This window comes from Hyperolius riggenbachi, chromosome 8, assembly GCF_040937935.1.
Source record: "Hyperolius riggenbachi isolate aHypRig1 chromosome 8, aHypRig1.pri, whole genome shotgun sequence".
In the NCBI taxonomy this organism is placed as follows: Eukaryota; Metazoa; Chordata; class Amphibia; order Anura; family Hyperoliidae; genus Hyperolius; species Hyperolius riggenbachi.
This window is the reverse complement of record NC_090653.1, coordinates 189,407,384-189,427,283: the sequence shown is the minus strand read 5'-3', so window position 1 is coordinate 189,427,283 and position 19,900 is coordinate 189,407,384. Positions and strand designations below refer to the sequence as shown.

At 47.8% G+C, this 19,900-nt stretch overlaps 1 protein-coding gene across 6 annotated transcripts in view; it reads right to left on the bottom strand.

Moving 5' to 3' along the window:
* HDAC8 (histone deacetylase 8) overlaps positions 1-17,884 on the bottom strand; it is a 645,099-nt gene extending 627,215 nt beyond the window's left edge. For 3 of the 6 annotated variants that reach the window (XM_068248043.1, XM_068248046.1, XM_068248044.1), the window contains exon 1: positions 16,688-16,820. In XM_068248043.1, the coding sequence (XP_068104144.1) occupies positions 16,688-16,813 (126 nt within the window). In that variant the 5' untranslated portion in view covers positions 16,814-16,820. Of the gene's footprint in view, positions 1-16,687; positions 16,821-16,882; positions 16,937-17,828 lie in introns of those variants that run through there. The other 3 variants (XM_068248048.1, XM_068248047.1, XM_068248045.1) reach the window with 3 other exon arrangements.
* Positions 17,885-19,900: the final 2,016 nt, after the last annotated feature.

Sequence of the window (19,900 nt, the reverse complement as noted above, 5' to 3'; positions counted from 1 at the left end):
AGCATTCCCCCGGACTTACCCTCTGGCCCCGGCAGCCCAGGAAACTCCGTCTGTTCTCCCCGGGGACAGGAAGAACACTGAAGGTAGGCGGTGGGAGGTGGCTATTTAACCTCTGTTCTTCCTGTCCCAGGGATGGGCGGTCCAGTCTCCTGGTGGACCTGTCGTGGAGTGAAGTGGAAACATGTATTTCCTCTGAAAAAGAAAAAAGCGTTTCAGAGAAAAAAAACTTTCGTTTATACAAAAAGAATACGAAAGGTAAAACCGATTCTGGTAAGAGGTGGCAAGTCCATAGTGGTGCAAAATCCAAGGGCTTTTTGTTTAACCCTCTGGGCGATACAATTAGATCGCCCAGGAGGGGGCGCAGCACTTTTTTAATTTTTTATTTTTTAAATCATGTAGCGAGCCCTGGGCTCGCTACATGATAGCCGCTGCGCAGCGGCATCCCCCCACCCACTCCAATCGCCTTCGGCGATCGGAGTAAGCAGGAAATCCCGTTCAGAACGGGATTTTCTGCTGGGCTTCCCCGGTCGCCATGGCGACTGGGCGGGATGACGTCATGGACGTCGTGATGTCAGAGGGAGTCTCCATCCACCCCTCAGCGCTGCCTGGCACTGATTGGCCAGGCTGCGCAAGGGGTCGGGGAGGGGGGCTGCGCGGCACGGCGGGTAGCGGCGGACCGGCGGCGATCGGAAGTTACACGCAGCTAGCAAAGTGCTAGCTGCGTGTAACATGAAAAAAAAAATTATGCAAATCGGCCCACCAGGGCCTGAGAACTCCTCCTGCACGATATACCCCGAGCTCAGCTCAGGATTATCGCCCAGGAGGTTAAACCCAAAACCCCGGCCACTTCCACTCAGCAATCCGAACAATGACGATATGCAGGTGGGAGAGAGATTAAAAAAAAAAACAAAACTGAATAGTCAGACGAGGGTTCAAATTGGAGTTCATTTCAAAACCCCCTCCCACTTTCAAGATTACCGCCCCTCGTCAGACTCCAGTTCAACAGACAGCTCTGGAAAATGCAGTACTTTTACTGTTCGAAAAGTGGGTGGTCGAGGAAGTTCCGATCTCACAAAAGGGAGGAAGGGATTTTTTTTCCCCTCTATTCGATGTCCCAAAACCAAACGGGGAATTTTGGTTAATGATCAACTTAAGGAATTTAAATTTATTCCTCTCGTCAACCATTCCTCTTCTGGGGAAAGATTTTTTTCTAGCGTCAATCGATCTCATGGATGCCTACTATCATGTCCCTATCTTTCCAGGACATCAGAAGTTCCTCAGAGCTGCAATTTAGATCCAGTCAAGGCTGGTTCACTTTCAGTTTGGGGCTTTGCCCTTTGGCCTCTCAGCGGCACCTCGGGTAGAGGGTTTTCCTCAAACCACAGGGAGCTTCTTGCTGTATGCAGAGCAGTGAAGTCAATGGAATCAGCTCTGAGAGGCAATCATGTGGTCATTCAATCAGACAACAGAACCGCCATTGCGCATTTGAACAAGCAGGGCGGTACTCAGAGCCCTCCATTAATCTCACTCTCGCATCAGATTTTTCTCTGGGCAGAGGAAAACCTCTCTCTGAAAGCGGTACACTTGAGTGGCAAGGAGAACATAGTTGCAGATTTTCTCAGCAGACAAACTCTCCTGTCAGGAGAATGGGGTCTCAACAAGTGGGTATTCAGACAGATCTGTCAGTTCCGGGGTCTTCCAACAGTGGACCTGTTCGCCAATAACAAATACATGCTTCTACCTCTATTTTTTTCCCTGGATCCAAGGGGTTACCCAGACGCGATGGATGCTTTCACACAGGACTGGAGTCTGGAGAGGGGCTTTGCATTCCCTCCCCTAAACTTGATACCTCGGGTCCTTCAGAAGGTGGTTCAGGATCAGGCAGATTTAATCTTAGTCACTCCAGATTGGCCAAAACGAGCTTGGTATGCTCTTCTATTAAAGTTAGCGATAGGCCAGCCCTGGACTCTTCCTCTGCGAGAGGACCTTCTCTATCAAGGCCCAGTTTTTTATCCAGTTCCTGCCCAGCTCAACCTGAAAGCTTGGAATTTGAAAGGAAAATTCTTCTGAACCAAGGTGTCATGAACCGGCCCGCGGCACGCCTGCGTATACGGTTCCCGACTGCGGGTTTGACCAGATTAAGCGGGGAACAGCCTTATTTAAGCTACAAACAAGGCTGGAACCCCTCAAACACTTCCCACTGCCACCACTAGCGTTGCTAGACACGTTCACTCAGCTATCGAGTGCTCAATACGCAATCTGCGTTTTCGTATTTGGGTCAGCTTTGCGCTTAGGCCAAATACGGGAACGCCACGCACCCACACACACACACAGTTGCAATCTTACACTGTTGTGAAGCAAAGACCCACTAACAGTCGTTCCGAACGATACTGTTAGCCACTCTGCTGTCGCTACTCGCACTGGCGTTGTTCGTACGTTGGGTCAGCTGCGCGCTTAGGCCAACGTATGACAAACGCCCCCACACACAATGCAATTACAATTTCATACGGTAGTGTTGCTCAAGCGTACAATTAGGCATGAACTTATACACGGTTACACTTCAGTCTCTTCTAGGCTATGAGTGTTAGTTTAGTACGGCAGAAGTCAAACTTATTAAATAATAATTTAATATTCTAGAAAAACATAGAACAATGCAGAACTTAATATATACAAAAAGATTACAAAAAGACAAAGTAAAAATAGTTACAAGATAAAAGTTACAAAGATAACACACACGGATATTTGCGTAAAATAAAAATGGGGATTAAAAAAAACGTTACCAACTTGAAGGTCTCAAAGTTGTCGGCAGGAGCATGCCGCTTGTTCGACCGGAAGTCGAGATCGACTCTAGCTATGCGCTAACTCCCAGAGCAGATGGTCACTAGGCATTTGCCTCTGCTTTTTATACTCTGAGCTACGCCTGGAGGCTGCAACTTACTTGGGGAGGGGAGGAACTAGGTTTTAATTAAATCTCAGACATATTCCATTTCCAGGTAAAAGTCTACTATACATCAAAGATTGTGAAGTTAGGCTTTCAACTCCAGGTGAAAACTTGATTAAGGCGTTTTCCTGTCTCCGTTCTCAGACATAAATGGGATTTCCAGAGATCCACATACATGAAAAGGGTACTATAGCACACACACAAAACAAAAGACTTCCTTCACTTCCAATCTCCCCAGGTTACAGGTGACAATTGATTAAGGCTTTCACATTGCAGCAGGATGTCCTGTGTGATAGGTGACAATTGCTCCCAAACACAATACACCTCGGAGACATTATTCAGACAACATGGTCTGACCACCTGTATAGGCTTCACAGCAACTAATTAAGGGTTTCCTAATTAGAAGCAGACAATGATAGGTAATTTTCACTTTATACGGAATTCCAGGAAGACTGGCTAACAGACAATCCCATATGATAGTCAAAAAAAATGAAGGAAATATGTTCCTGTTATCCTTAATATCATCAGCACCTCAATATATCTCCACACCTCCGCCGTTAACTTGGTGCAAGGCAGATGATCTTCCCAGATCATCCTGCCTGCACCTACACTGTTGGTTCTGCTTGACGGGACAGCCATCAGCATTCCCATGATTGCTCCCCTTCCTATGTTGAATGGTGAAGCTATATTGTTGGAGAACTAAGCTCCATCTCAGCAGTTTTCCATTGTCCCCGGAAACCCGATGTAACCAACTAAGAGGGTTGTGGTCGGTTACGACGGTGAATACACGACCGTAGAGATAGTGCTGCAGCTTTTGTAGGGCCCATACAATTGCCAAGCACTCCTTCTCTATGGTGGCGTAAGCTACCTCCCGGGGTAGCAGCTTCCGACTTAAGTACAGAATCGGATGTTCTTCCCCAGTTTGGTTTACCTGGCTTAATACAGCACCTAGGCCAAAGGCTGAGGCGTCCGTCTGGACTACAAACCGTCGGCTGAAGTCTGGCGCTTGCAACACGGGAGGGCTGGCTAGGGCCCTCTTCAGAGCTGTGAATGACTGTTCACATTCTGGTGTCCAGAGAATCTGCTTGGGCAGCTTCTTTTTTGTGAGGTCTGTCAATGGCTTGGCGAGGGCACTGTAGTTGGGGACAAACTTTCTATAGTACCCCGCAGTCCCTAAGAAGGACTGAATCTGTTTCTTCGTCTGGGGGGTGGGCCAGGACACAATGGCATCTACCTTCCCCGTATCTGGACGAAGCTCTCCCCCCCCCACCACATGTCCCAGGTACTGTACCTGTTTCATGCCGATCTGACACTTGCTAGGCTTGACTGTTAGTCCTGCTGCAGTGATGCGCCCCAAAACCTGTGACAGCTGCGCTAAGTGGTCGTTCCAGTTGGCGCTAAACACGGCGATGTCATCCAGGTAGGCGACAGCGCAGTGTTACAAACCTTCCAGGAGACCATTTACAACCCGTTGGAAGGTGGCCGGGGCGTTTTTCATTCCAAAAGGCATTACATTAAATTCAAACAGACCTGAGGGGGTGATAAAGGCAGACCTCTCCCGTGCCTCAGCTGTTAGAGGGACCTGCCAGTATCCCCGACTCAAATCCACGATTGTTAGATATTGCGCGCCAGCTAGCTTATCTAACAATTCGTCGACCCTCGGCATTGGGTAAGCATCTGACGCAGTTATCAAATTTAGTTTTCGATAATCTACACAGAACCGAGTGGTCTGGTCCCGTTTGGGTACTAGCACTACAGGTGATGCCCATGCGCTGTGCGACCGTTTGATCACCCCTAGTGACAGCATTTCCTCAATCTCCTTGCTGATGTGGGCCTGAACCTCAGGGGAGACTCTATAGGCTGACTGTCTAACCGGCTTGTTATTTCCGGTGTCAACATGGTGTACAGCCAGGCTGGTCAGACCAGGGCGGGCTGTAAAGGTACCACGGTAAAGGGTCAGCACATCAGATAGCCCAGCCTGCTGCTCTGCTGTCAACTCCGGATTGATCTGCACCTCGGCAACAGAGTCGGTTTCCTGGGTGGATGCCAGGATGTCAACCAGGGCCTCTGCTTCACCGTCCGGTAGCAAACTGCAGACAGGGAGAGCGCAAGCGGTTCTAGCATGATGTTCCTTTAACATATTTACATGGTATGTTTTCAGCTGCTTACCTCGGTCATCCAGCGCGACCACATAGGTCACATCACTAATCTTCCTATGTATGGTATAGGGCCCATCCCAAGCGGCCTGCAGCTTATTCTGTCGCATCGGGTTTAGGACCCATACCTTGCGACCTACCTCAAACTCTCTCCCTAGCCCCGTGGTCATACCACTGCTTCTGGGTGGCCTGGGCTTGAGTCAGATTCTCTCGCACTAACCCCACCAGGGTGTCCATCTTTTCCCGGAACTTTAGAACGTATTCCACTATGGAGACCCCGGGACCCATGTCCTGCCCCTCCCAGACCTCTCGAATGAGATCGAGGGGTCCGCGTACCCTCCTCCCATATAATAGCTCAAAGGGCGAGAACCCGGTGGATGCCTGGGGCACCTCACGATAAGCAAACAGTAAGTGGGGCAGGTATCGCTCCCAGTCTCTCCCTTGCGATTCAACAAACACCCTTAGCATCTGTTTCAGAGTACCATTAAACCGCTCACATAACCCATTTGTCTGGGGGTGGTAAGGGCTGGCCATGATGTGTTCTACCTGCATTTGTTTACAGAGGCATTCCATTAGGCGCGACATGAATTGCGGGCCGTGATCGGTGAGCATTTCACGGGGAAAACCGACCCGTGAGAAAATGCGCACCAATGCGTCCGCAACCTTGTCTGCCCGTATGGAGCTCAGGGCTACAGCTTCAGGGTAGCGAGTGGCATAATCTACCACCGTAAGAATGAAACGTTTCCCTGTGCTGCTGGGTATCGCTAGAGGCCCAATTATGTCAACAGCAACCCTTTGGAAGGGCTCCTCTATTATGGGTAAGGGCCTTAGTGGGGCTTCGTCGGTGTCACCTGCTTTGCCGACCCGCTGACAGGCGACACAAGACCGGCAAAAATCAGCAATATCTGTCCCCATGTGGGGCCAATAAAAATTGTGGGCAAGCCGGGATTTGGTCTTGCGGATCCCCAAGTGACCAGCCAGGGGCACCTCATGTGCTATTCTTAATAGCTGCTCCCTGTACCTGTGGGGAACAATCAACTGCCGGTCGGCCTCCTCCACTTCAGACGGCTCAGAGGGAATAACCTCTCTGTACAGTCTGCAGTGTTCCCAGTACACCCTCACCCTGTCGCCCTCCACCAGTGCCCTGTCCGCCAGACTCCTGAGCTCTTCCAGGCTGCTATCAAGTCGCACAGCCTCGGAGAACTCAGCGCTGTCGGCCACAGGCACCAGGGAGGTGGCAAACTGAGAGGCCTCTGGGTCCTCAGAGCCAGGCTCTGAGGTGGAAGAGCCCGACCCAGTGACATCAGCCCCTTCAGTGGACAATTCGTCTGCTGCAGCCCGGTGAGCACTGCGGGTCACCACTGCAGCTGACGGAGCATTCACTGTACACATGTCATCATGCAACACATCACATATTACATCAACATTATCTGCATTCATGGTAACAACGTGTCCTCCTCCAGGCCTGGGCACTGGAGACTCACTAGGGCTGGCTCCTAGTACACAGTCCGTAGCCCCTGGGGCCTCACCAGCACTCCCCGCTTGCACAGCATTATCACACAGTACCTTGCAAGAGTCCTGAACTTCTGCGGGGGATGCAGGCTCCATGGGGTGTGGAGTAGGCTCATACCGGGCCACTAACCGTCCCAGGTCAGTACCCAACAAAACGTTCGTGGGGATGGCATCCGTTACCCCCACTTCTTTCATTCCGCTGCCGGCCCCCCAATCCAGGTGGACCAAGGCGGTGGGTATGGCGGGGGTGACGCCCCCAACTCCTTTGACAGCCATAGTCTTGCCAGGAATGTACTCCTCAGGGTTCACAAGCTGGGGGTGCACTAGAGTCACCTCTGCTCCAGTGTCTCTTAGACCGGTGGTAACTGTATCCCCAACCGTGACAGGTTGCAGATTCTCTGCATAGCTACCTGCATTCCTGGTGGCACACAACGCATTCCGGGCCCCGCCAGAGTTTGGGGCTTCCTTCTTTTCTGGGCACGTAGCACTGATGTGACCCGGTTTGTTACAGGCAAAACATCTCCGAGTGTCAACGGTGGCTGTTCTACCTCCAGGCGGCTGCGAACTTGGCTTCGCTGGGTGCTCAGAGGAGAAGGTCTCGCAGGCTTTTCTCCCTTCCAGCTGGGCGCCGTAGTCCTCCGAAAATCAGATGCTCGATTGGACGTGTAGGCATCCGCAACTTTCGCGGCCTCATCCACGGTCTTTGGCTCTCGGTCCCGTACAAACTGCCGGACCTTAACAGGGCAAGTGTGGAGGAACTGGTCTTTTATTATCAGTTCCTGCAGGGCATCAAAGGTTTCAACAGCCAGTCCTTTTACCCACTGCTGGAAGGCAGTGCGCAGGTTGCACGCATGATCCAGGTAACTGTCATTAGGACCTCGCTGCACTGTCCTGAAACGTTTGCGATACACCTCTGGCGTGAGGTGGTATCGTGCAATGATGGCTTTCTTAATTGCCTCAAAGTCTGTTTCTTCCTCCTGGGGGAGACTCACAAACGCCTCCAGGGCCTTGCCTCTCAGCCCTGGTGTGAGGTATCTTGCCCACTGCTCACGGGGCACCCCATACTGCCGACAAGTCCTTTCAAACCCCTGTAGGAAAGTGTCTATGTCAGAGTCCTTGTCCATAGCGGGGAACTTATCCAGGGGGATTCTGTGGACTCGCTCACCTTCGCGTTCTGCGGGTCCAGCAGACCGGTTCTGCTGCTGAAGTTTAGCCAGCTCCAGCTGGTGTTGCCGTTCAGCTCTTCCCTCCTCTGCCCGGAGTCTGTCCCTCTCGGCCTGGAGTCGCTGGGCAGCTTGTTCCCTCTCTGCTTGTCGTATTTCCCTCTCTGCTTGTCGTATTTCCCTCTCTGCTTGCCGATGTTCCAGAATCAGCTTTAGGCGCAGTTCGGGCTCAGCCGAACCTAGTAGCTGTAGGTCGGCTTCCAGAGATGTCATCTCCGTGTTAGGTGGATCATCCAGGACATCGTCTCCACTCGCATCCTGTGGCGGGAGCGATTCCTCCTCTGGCGTGTCGTGAGCTGCATCTGCTGACGTTGAAGCACGGGCTCGTTCTGCCTCATCATGCTCCTCGAGCGCACGAACTAACTGCTCCTTAGTCTGGCCGCTCACCGTCTCGATGCCTTTGTGCTCACACAGGTTGAGTAGTATCTCTTTGTTTTGCCTTGCATAGCTGGATGCTTTCTGAGCCATCGTGTTGCACAAAATAAAAAGAAAAAAAAGGGGGGGAGGGAAAGCAAACACCAAGTGTGTATCTTTGAACAAAAAAAAAACGTATATAGATTCTGCACTGAGTAGACTTCTGTAGGCTAGTTGCTTCTAGCAAGCTTCCAGCCTTTAGTACTCAGAATAGCGAGCTAAACTGCGTACTAATGTACTAAACGATCCCACCGCTGCCAGCCAATTATGTCATGAACCGGCCCGCGGCACGCCTGCGTATACGGTTCCCGACTGCGGGTTTGACCAGATTAAGCGGGGAACAGCCTTATTTAAGCTACAAACAAGGCTGGAACCCCTCAAACACTTCCCACTGCCACCACTAGCGTTGCTAGACACGTTCACTCAGCTATCGAGTGCTCAATACGCAATCTGCGTTTTCGTATTTGGGTCAGCTTTGCGCTTAGGCCAAATACGGGAACGCCACGCACCCACACACAGTTGCAATCTTACACTGTCGTGAAGCAAAGACCCACTAACAGTCGTTCCGAACGATACTGTTAGCCACTCTGCTGTCGCTACTCGCACTGGCGTTGTTCGTACGTTGGGTCAGCTGCGCGCTTAGGCCAACGTATGAAACGCCCACACACACAATGCAATTACAATTTCATACGGTAGTGTTGCTCAAGCGTACAATTAGGCATGAACTTATACACGGTTACACTTCAGTCTCTTCTAGGCTATGAGTGTTAGTTTAGTACGGCAGAAGTCAAACTTATTAAATAATAATTTAATATTCTAGAAAAACATAGAACAATGCAGAACTTAATATATACAAAAAGATTACAAAAAGACAAAGTAAAAATAGTTACAAGATAAAAGTTACAAAGATAACACACACGGATATTTGCGTAAAATAAAAATGGGGATTAAAAAAAACGTTACCAACTTGAAGGTCTCAAAGTTGTCGGCAGGAGCATGCCGCTTGTTCGACCGGAAGTCGAGATCGACTCTAGCTATGCGCTAACTCCCAGAGCAGATGGTCACTAGGCATTTGCCTCTGCTTTTTATACTCTGAGCTACGCCTGGAGGCTGCAACTTACTTGGGGAGGGGAGGAACTAGGTTTTAATTAAATCTCAGACATATTCCATTTCCAGGTAAAAGTCTACTATACATCAAAGATTGTGAAGTTAGGCTTTCAACTCCAGGTGAAAACTTGATTAAGGCGTTTTCCTGTCTCCGTTCTCAGACATAAATGGGATTTCCAGAGATCCACATACATGAAAAGGGTACTATAGCACACACACAAAACAAAAGACTTCCTTCACTTCCAATCTCCCCAGGTTACAGGTGACAATTGATTAAGGCTTTCACATTGCAGCAGGATGTCCTGTGTGATAGGTGACAATTGCTCCCAAACACAATACACCTCGGAGACATTATTCAGACAACATGGTCTGACCACCTGTATAGGCTTCACAGCAACTAATTAAGGGTTTCCTAATTAGAAGCAGACAATGATAGGTAATTTTCACTTTATACGGAATTCCAGGAAGACTGGCTAACAGACAATCCCATATGATAGTCAAAAAAATTGAAGGAAATATGTTCCTGTTATCCTTAATATCATCAGCACCTCAATATATCTCCACACAAGGTCTTTCAAATAGTATTAGTACACTACTTACTTCTCGTAAACCAGTCACTTCAGCCATTTACCACAGGGTGTGGAACGTTTTTTGTAGATTTAATCAGAATTCTCCTGAATTTATCAATCATTTTTCTATTCCAAACATTTTGGAATTTTTGCAGGCTGGGCTGGAGAAGAACCTTTAAACTTAATACTCTGAAAGTACAACTAGCTGCGTTAGGAGCATACTTTAATGTTTATTTTCCTTCTGACACTTTAAACGGTTCTTAAAGGCTGCCAAGAGAAAGTCAGTTCTATCAAGACCAAAATTCCCCCTCCTGGGACTTGAATATTGTTCTGAAGGCCGTGACGGGATCCCAGTTTGAGCCCTCGTCTGACTGCTCAATTAAAGATTTGACTCTTAAAACTTTATTTTTAGTTGCTATTACTACGGCTCGTAGAATTGGATAGATTCAAGCGATTAGTGTAAGATCACCCTTCATAACAATAATGGAGGATAGGATTTCATTTAGATTACCTCCTTTTGTTCCAAAAGTAGTATCTACGTTTCATAAGGATCAGGAGATCCATTTACCTTTCTTTTGTTCTAATCCTTCAAATGAGAAGGAGAAAAGATTTCATACTTTAGACGTTAGAAACATGGTTTTACTTTATCTAGAAAGGTCTAATGATTGGATATTGGCTGACAATCCCTTCATACAATTTCAGGGGGCTAGTAAAGGTTACAAAGCCTCTAATGCTGGGCATACACGAGTCGATCCAGCGGCTGATTAGCCGCCGGATCGACCCCCACCGCGTGCCAGCTGCGTCCCCGCGGATCGATTCGCGCTAGTCCCCGCCGGCGGTCCTTATCAGCCACGGGGATCAAGCGTGCGCGGGTCAAGCGGCATGATCGGGCCAGCTGAATATTATCAGCTGGCCGGATCAGCTGGTCAATACACGCTACAGAAACATACCGTGTATCTCCAGCATAAGAGTACTCTTAGTAATTGGTTAAAATTATGCATCTCTAAAGCATGAGTTATCAGATAGGTCTGCGCCATCTGGAATCAAAGCGCATTCCACTAGGGTAGTCTCCTCCTCCTGGGCTGAGAGGGCATCTGCGTCTGTTACTGACATTTGTAATGCAGCCACGTGGTCTAACTACAACACGTTTATCAAACATTACCGGTTAGATCTTTAAAATATTAAAGATTTGGCTTTTGAACGCAAAGTGCTTTCTGCAGTTGTACCGCCCTGAGAGGGGAGTTATCTCGGAAATCTCATGGTCTCTGTCGTGGAGGATGAGTGGAAAAATAAGCTTACTCTTACCGGTAAGATGAGTTCCACGAAATCCTCCACGACAGGCCTAAACCCGCTCTGGTATGGTAAGTACACTTCTATACTCCAAGTAATATGTAAGCACTGAGGGGTGGAAGTGGGAGTGTCCTTTTAAACTGATTGTGCTTCCTGTCCCTTGAATAGGCAAGGCAGTCTCATGGTCTCGGTCGTGGAGGATTTCGTGGAACTCATCTTACCGGTATGAGTAATCTTATATGTCAACATGGGCTCCCGAGGGCACTGCTCTCTACTTCTGCTGACTTCCTTCTTGTAACTTATCGTAACTGTATGCTGTATATATGCATAAGTGCAACTAGCATAGATGACATGTAACAAAGAGAAAGCCGCCTGATCTATTCAAAAGGGATATATCAATTCTGCATGGAACGCATAAGATTCCTTCGTCACGAGGGAGATAACATGTAACGAAGATATAAGATTGCTACTGAACTCATCTGTATATTTGTTTTACAAATAAACTCTTGCACTTTGACGACGTCTAAGAAGTTCTATCTCCTAAGCTGTTTGCTGTGATGAGTGTCGAGTTATCACACTTCCTGTGATGTGGTGCCTAACGAAGGTGTAGTGTTGTTGCTAATAGCAACCAACAAATATTACTGTTATTTGTGTACATCGGCAGACGATCGATATTGCTCCGGCTTTGGGGGTCAATAAGGATCCATCCTGTTTGATCTTTAACGACCCCCAATGGCCAAGCATTACTGATCACAATGCTATGTCCACCCCCGCCAACCAATTGAATCAGCTCTGTCATCTACAGTCCCACCGTAGTGGGACTGTAGACGACACATCGCTAGCCTAAAGGTAAGGGACATGTATCATTCCCCGAATTGTCCCCCGATCCACGATGGGTGACAATACTGACGTGTGTACGTAGCTTTAGACTAGAGGAACAATAATAATAATAATAAATCTTATGGAATTAGCATCAGGATTACTTACATCATTACAGTTATTGTAAGTGAAGGCTACTTTAGCAGTCCAATCGAAGTTCTCCTATGTGACTTCCATTGGATGCCTGCGCATACAACAGTCACATACCCGAAACAGGACTGATTTGGTCAGATGTCAATTCATTCGAAGCAATTAAAAAAAAGTTGCTGGAGGCTCCACAGGCGGCTACTATTTAATAGTCACTATATACCATTTATAGCCACTGCTCATGGCTTCTAACATTGCCACCTATGGCTGGAAAAATGTTGGGGGCTAGGAGGTAGGGGTGTAAGGAGGAGTGTCAGGAGTGTGTTTGAGGGTCCTTAGGCACCACGGGGGGTTCAATTCAAGGTTAGGCAATAGTGGGGAGGCTAAAGCTAGGCACAGGTCCACGGGGGGGGGGGGGGGGGTAGTTTAAAGCTAGGCACCTCCAGGGGGTTAAGGTTAGGGACTACGGGGGGGTGTAAGGTCAGGCATCAATAAAGGGATGGTCCTGTGTGAGAGTGGGGTAAGGTCACAGTAAAAGATCTGTAATATTTGCTGATATTTTACTATTATAATAAAGTGTACCTGAGGTTGGGCCACAGCAATAAAACAAATACCAGGGGCTTCCTCAAGCCCCCTCTGGCCTGATCGCTCCTATGCCGTGTTCTTCTGACTGCCCGTTCGTCTGCAACTGGCCCCCTGTTTTGCCTCACGGGAAGGGTTTTTAAACCCTCTAACTTCGCTCACCACCGTAGTGGGTAAAATGAATTGCAGCAAAACATGAGGAAAGGTTCAATAATGTTTATTGAGCTACAATCCTGTTATAATAATCATCTAGGCTTGCAGAATCATAGTTAAATTGTATTTGAGTAATTAGTGAGTACCAATATTCTTACCAAGTATTGTAACCCAGAGAAGATCGGGGGGACCTCAGCAACCTCGGAAGGGAAAATACCTGGCTGGCAACACAAACGGACGGCATGTCTGCTTGTTCTTCAAGAGTCCCAACTCGAAAGTATTTTCCCTCCTTTATATAGACAGAATTCAATGTCTGCGCAGGCGTAGAACATGTTTCATCCAAGCACCTGTGCAGATAAGGGTGCGTGATCACCATGTGCTTTTATTAATGCGCCTGTGCAGACAAGACACATGACTGCGTGATCACATGCTTTAGAAGCGTCACAAGACACGTCAGACTATTTTTTGTTTATGTGAGAACTTGCACATCTCATATTTTGACTTGCAAAAATTCTCATGGTCCGTCTTCCATGAAAATATTATGGTTCTCATTGTAGATAGCACCATTCTCATGGTCAATCCTCCATGACAGTATTATGATTAGAAATATCTCATAGCCAGTTTTTAATGAGCATGAACAAATGTGTTATTTTGAATTATAACTGCCAGTGTTGTAATGAACTATCATAGAATATCCAATATTAAAAGAAGCCAACATATATACCGTGAACAGTAATCTCTTATCAATCAATCAGACATTCATGTCACTTTTGTATCTCACCCCCGGAAAAATCCTCCAGTTGGCACATGACAAGACAAATAAGACAAGACAAATAACATTTACATCGCGCATTTCTCCTGGCGGTCTCAAAGCGCCAGAGCAGCAGCCACTAGGGCGCACTCTATAGGCAGTAGCAGTATTATGAAGACTTGCCTAAGGTCTCCTACTGAATAGAACAGAGCCGAGATTCGAAGAGATTCGAACCCTGGTCTCCTGTGTCAGAGGCAGAGCCCTTAACCATTACACCATCCAGCCATCAGCATGGGGCAAGAGGGGGCATCGCCCCCTTAAATAATTACTCTGCCCCCTCAAACGGGTGACAGGGGAGACAAGAGGAAGCTGTGGGCACAGCGGGGAAGGGGGGGGGAGGGGAACTCCCCCCCCCCCCTTCCCTCAGCTTGGGGCTCCCCCTCTCTCTCACTTTCCCCTCTAGATATCACGTCTGGCAGCGGCGGTATAACACTTCCTCGCTTCCCAGCGCGGCAGAGCGAGAGATCTGTGCGCCGCTACTTTGGTCTAGACTAGACCAAAGTAGTGGCAGCGGCGCACAGATCTCTTGCTCTCCCGCGCTGGGAAGCGAGGAAGTGTTCTACCGCTGCTGCCAGCCATGATATCTAGAGGGGAAAGCGAGAGAGAGGGGGAGCCCCAAGGTGAGGGAAGGGGGGGGGGGGGACTTCTCCCTTTCCCCGCTGTGCCCACAGCTTCCTCTTCTCTCTCATACTCTGCTGCCACTCCACCTGCGGTTGGGGACATTTATACACCTGGCTGTACTGGGGATATCACATGGTAAGTCCTGACCACATCTACTGGGGACACCTATAGACCTGGAGACATTTACACCTGGCTACATATGCTGGGGAAATATACACCTGTCTGTCCTTATGTGCATTTACTGGGGAAACGCCGTCTGTCATTACGTGCATTTACTGGGGAAACGCCGTCTGTCATTACGTGCATTTACTGGGGAAACGCCGTCTGTCATTACGTGCATTTACTGGGGAAACGCCGTCTGTCATTACGTGCATTTACTGGGGAAACGCCGTCTGTCATTACGTGCATTTACTGGGGAAACGCCGTCTGTCATTACGTGCATTTACTGGGGAAACGCCGTCTGTCATTACGTGCATTTACTGGGGAAACGCCGTCTGTCATTACGTGCATTTACTGGGGAAACGCCGTCTGTCATTACGTGCATTTACTGGGGAAACGCCGTCTGTCATTACGTGCATTTACTGGGGAAACGCCGTCTGTCATTACGTGCATTTACTGGGGAAACGCCGTCTGTCATTACGTGCATTTACTGGGGAAACGCCGTCTGTCATTACGTGCATTTACTGGGGAAACGCCGTCTGTCATTACGTGCATTTACTGGGGAAACGCCGTCTGTCATTACGTGCATTTACTGGGGAAACGCCGTCTGTCATTACGTGCATTTACTGGGGAAACGCCGTCTGTCATTACGTGCATTTACTGGGGAAACGCCGTCTGTCATTACGTGCATTTACTGGGGAAACGCCGTCTGTCATTACGTGCATTTACTGGGGAAACGCCGTCTGTCATTACGTGCATTTACTGGGGAAACGCCGTCTGTCATTACGTGCATTTACTGGGGAAACGCTGTCTGTCATTACGTGCATTTACTGGGGAAACGCTGTGTCATTACGTGCATTTACTGGGGAAAAGCTGTCTGTCATTACGTGCATTTACTGGAGGAAAGCTGTCTGTCATTACGTGCATTTACTGGAGGAAAGCTGTCTGTCATTACGTGCATTTACTGGAGGAAAGCTGTCTGTCATTACGTGCATTTACTGGGGAAAAAGCTGTCATTATGTGCATTTACTTTATATTTTTCTTATGCAACTTCATTAGCTGGTATAACTACATTTCAGTTAGCCCCACCCACTTGCCATCATGACCACACCCATTTATTCGCCGCTTCGAGTGCCGCAAATTTCCCCATTCATGATGCCCCCTACCCATTTTTAACTGCCCCCTCATATGTGCCTGTCTAGAACCGGCCCTGATGCACAGTCCAGCCAGGTGCACGCTCCTGTTTTTTGCATACCACGCATGCGGGGTGGCAGTTAGAGCAGGAGAAGGATGGGGGCAAGCGTGTGCGTGCATGGGCTGTGCGCTGACAGGGGCAGGAGAGGAACTGTGAGGGAGGCCTAGAACCCATTATTGTAACGAGTTTAGGTCTACTAGTTTTACTAATATTGGTTATCTCTGGCATCCTTTTTAGAAAGGTGTTCCAACATTTTAGCATACCCGACAAAATAGCATACAAATGCTACTGAGCATGTGCAAAGTCATGCAGGTCATACCCCCATAATGCCCATCAGCAGCATTAACCTTGCAACCCGAGTTAGCTGCCTGGGTGCTGATGTGCAATCTCCACTATCCAAGTGGACATAGAGTTAAAATAAAAATTTGTCCGAGCGAGGACCAAGCCCGCAGCCTAGCGAGCGGGCAAGACACTGATTCTACTAAAAAGGGGTATATCACTTTAAATGTATGCTGTTTTGTCAATATATGCTAGTTTGTTGGAAGAGGGGCATTTTTTACATGAACACAATCAATTAACCAGTATGTCTATAAGCTGCTGGAGACAAAAACAATCGAAAAACTGGAAAAATAAAATATTCCAGGCAGATAGTCTTTTCAGGAATTCAAAACCAGAGCACAAAAGTTGCAATCGAAGTGACCTTATTATAGTCATCACCAAAGGTCACACTGAAGCACACATTTGTAAGCATTTTCACAAGTTGCATATGTCCCCAAACGATAAATGTGCTACGTTTTCACTTCCTTTTTAAGCAATACTGTTCATCCATAGACATTAAAGTCATTACAAAATCAGTTTATCCCTTTACGTTCTCCCTTTTCATCACATTAAAAAACAAACGGCAAATGAACTCCTTTAAACAGATTCCTCCGGGTGTCATCCCTCCCCCCACCACCACCCCCAACCATCACAGTCGCAACCCGCTTACAGTGTATTGTATCAGCATTACCCTTCGCGGCACTTTACTCTGCAGACTATCGCACAGCTGCAAATACTCATTTCCATAGATGTACACAGGAGAAACCTTATCATCCATGCTACTTTTGCGGCACATCCCCGCTACGACCCGCTCACAAAAAAAATCCCCGGACAACAAATGTCAGGGCAGAATCGTTCCGCTTACTATTCTTGGAAGCAGGAGGCAGGTATAGAAGGCCTCTTTTAGGCGACTGATCTGCGCCCTCTTATGTCAGAAAAGGCTACCACGTCAGATTTAGCTACCAGTAGCTAAATCTGACAGGATAGTATGTCAGAGAAAGCTACCCTGATAGAATAAGCTAACATGACAGAAAATATAATCTTGTGTATATGCTGTATACTAGCCAATATTTTGTTTGACCTTGAGTGATAGGATATACTTCATTGTAATTATTTATGTAATAGTTTTCCTTTAACATTCCATTAGCATACCTCCCAACATTTTGAGATGAGAAAGAGGGACACTTAAGCCACACCCATGCCACACCCCAACACACCCCTAGTCACACATTCCAAACAGATATCATAAGAAAAATATTTTGTTTTTTTATTCAAACCACACTGATCCTTTCTATCCTAGTTCATTTTACTTTAGGTTTACATTTGAAAATAAATATATCAAATTGGAAGAAGGATGGGAATAAAGTTAAGAGCCGATGAAACATTTTTTTCTGTAGAAACTAGAAAACTACATTGAATTACATTACAACAGTCCTGAAAGAGGGACAAATAAGAAGGAAAGAGGGACAGACTGAGGGGCAGGGTTCCCAGATAGGGACAGTTGGGAGCTAAGTAATGAGTGCACACAAATAAACTGTGCAATACAATCACACAGGAAAAAAGCATGTGTGCAAAGAACAAATCACCAGGAAACAATCTGCAACAAGTTTCAGTGCCCAGAAAGAGAAGCAGCAATCTGTGAACACAGTGGAGACATGACAGGCTGCCCATGGAAGAGGATCAAAGAGATGAAAGAAGAGCTCAGTGACACCTGATCAGAGGCTCAGTGAGGCAGTGATAGAGATAAGGACAACACTAGAAGTGTAAAAGACCAGAGAGAGCTGCGGTGTCACAAACAAATAGAAGCTCACCAACTCTGCTACGCTCTCTCTGATCTGCTCTCCCGGAAGCTGGCTGCAGCACTTCATGTGTTTGCCGCTCTCTCCAGCACAGGCACACCTCCTTCTCCACTGGTTAGAATTAAGGAGGAGGAGCTATAGACGGATCCCCCTGTGAGTGCTTTACAGCCAATTAAAGCATGAAACGTCATGCTTTTCACGGAGAGATGGGATTTTTCACTTATCGGCACAGTACTTTAATTATGGGCATTGCAGACAGCTTAAACTGCCCGACTTCTTCACAGGCAGCCTGTAAATATACTGGGGACACTCAGGAAGGTGACAAGCAGGCTGCACAGTGTTGGTGTCTGTATGGAGAAGGGGAGACAGTCGGGCAGGGAGGAGGAAAGCGGGATTTGACAGGCAGAAGGCGGGATCAGGGGGGCGTAAACTGGGTAAGTCCCGCCCAAATCGGGACTGTTGTGAACTATGCATTAGATTAGGGACAACTGCTTTGCGAAGGCACCTGATCGCAAAACACAAACACCAATGGTATGCACACATTAATAAAAGCAGCACACAAATATAAGGTTAGAAATAATTTTTTATAAATGTGACTAACATGCTTTAAAGGAATGATCCGCGGAAATTAAAAAAAAAAGTTCCACTTACCTGGGGCTTCCTCTAGCCCGGGGCAGCCGTCCTGTGCCCCCGCCGCAGCTCCTGTAGCGCCGTAACGTCCAGATGACGTCGGCCGGACCACGTGACCCACGCCGTGGAGCGTAGAAGAGGCCGACCCAGGACCAGACCTGGCGAGGTCGGCTCCGCCGGCGAAGAGGACCGGGAGACGCAGGAGCTGCGGCGGGGGCACAGGGCGGCTGCCCCGGGCTGGAGGAAGCCCCAGGTAAGTGGAACTTTTTTTTAAAATTTCTCATCATTCCTTTAAGAAAAACAAAAGAAAATAATAGGTAGTACAGTGAGCCAGTCTGCTTGCTACCATCATAAAGTTCTATAATTAACTTTCCATCCCATCTAGGCCTCTGGTACACGTGAGATCATGACCAGGGGTGCTCGCCAGGACCTCGTGATCGCGGATAACCCGTGATCACGAGTTGTTTTAGCTTAATTCGGACTCAAATTCGAAGATCAGTATCAATCCCGAATTCTAAGGTATCCGGATTCAGCACTCGTGATCACGGGTGTTAACCGTGATCACGAATCCGGATTCGACTAGGCATGCAGTATCCAGGGGATGACGTAATTCGGCTAATCAGAAGGCCCCCAGTCGAGGCCCTAGCAATCAATCAGAGGAGGGGAGCCTGGCCCTCCCCTCCTCTATATAAGGCGGCGTCCATCTTAAAGGAACCCGTCCTTACTTGTGACTCTGTGGTACTGAGAGCATCTCCAGTGCTGCTGTTCATTGGAGCAAATGCTTTTCTTGTGTTAAACCCAGCGTTTTCCATCCTACACACATTCTAAACACATTGATTATATTGATTTATAGATAGTGATTTGCTTGTTATAGTTCAGTCAGTGTATATACTGTACAGTGGCGGACACAGCCAGCAGTGGGCCCCTGTGCAAAATATAAATTGTGGGCCCCCCTGGCAAAAAAAATGGGCGTGGCTACTGGGTGTGGAGACAGTGGGCCCAAGTTTTGGTGACCCTTTCCCCAGAAAATTCACATAATTGTGCAGGTTTTCTCAAGAAAATACACATAATGTGAGCAGATTTGCCCAGAAAATACATTTAATCATGTCGGCAGATTTGCCCAGAAAATACATTCAATCATGTCGGCAGATATGCCCAGAAAATACGTGCAATGATGTCGGCAGATATGCCCAGAAAATACGTGCAATGATGTCGGCAGATATGCCTAGAAAAAATACGTGCAATGAGGTCGGCAGATATGCCCAGAAAATACGTGCAATGATGTCGGCAGATGTGTCCAGAAAATATGTGCAATCATGTCGGCAGATTTGCCCAGAAAACACATGCAATCATGTCGGCAGATATGCCCAGAAAATACGTGCAATGAGGTCGGCAGATATGCCCAGAAAATACATGCAATGATGTTGGCAGATTTGCCCAGAAAATATGTGCAA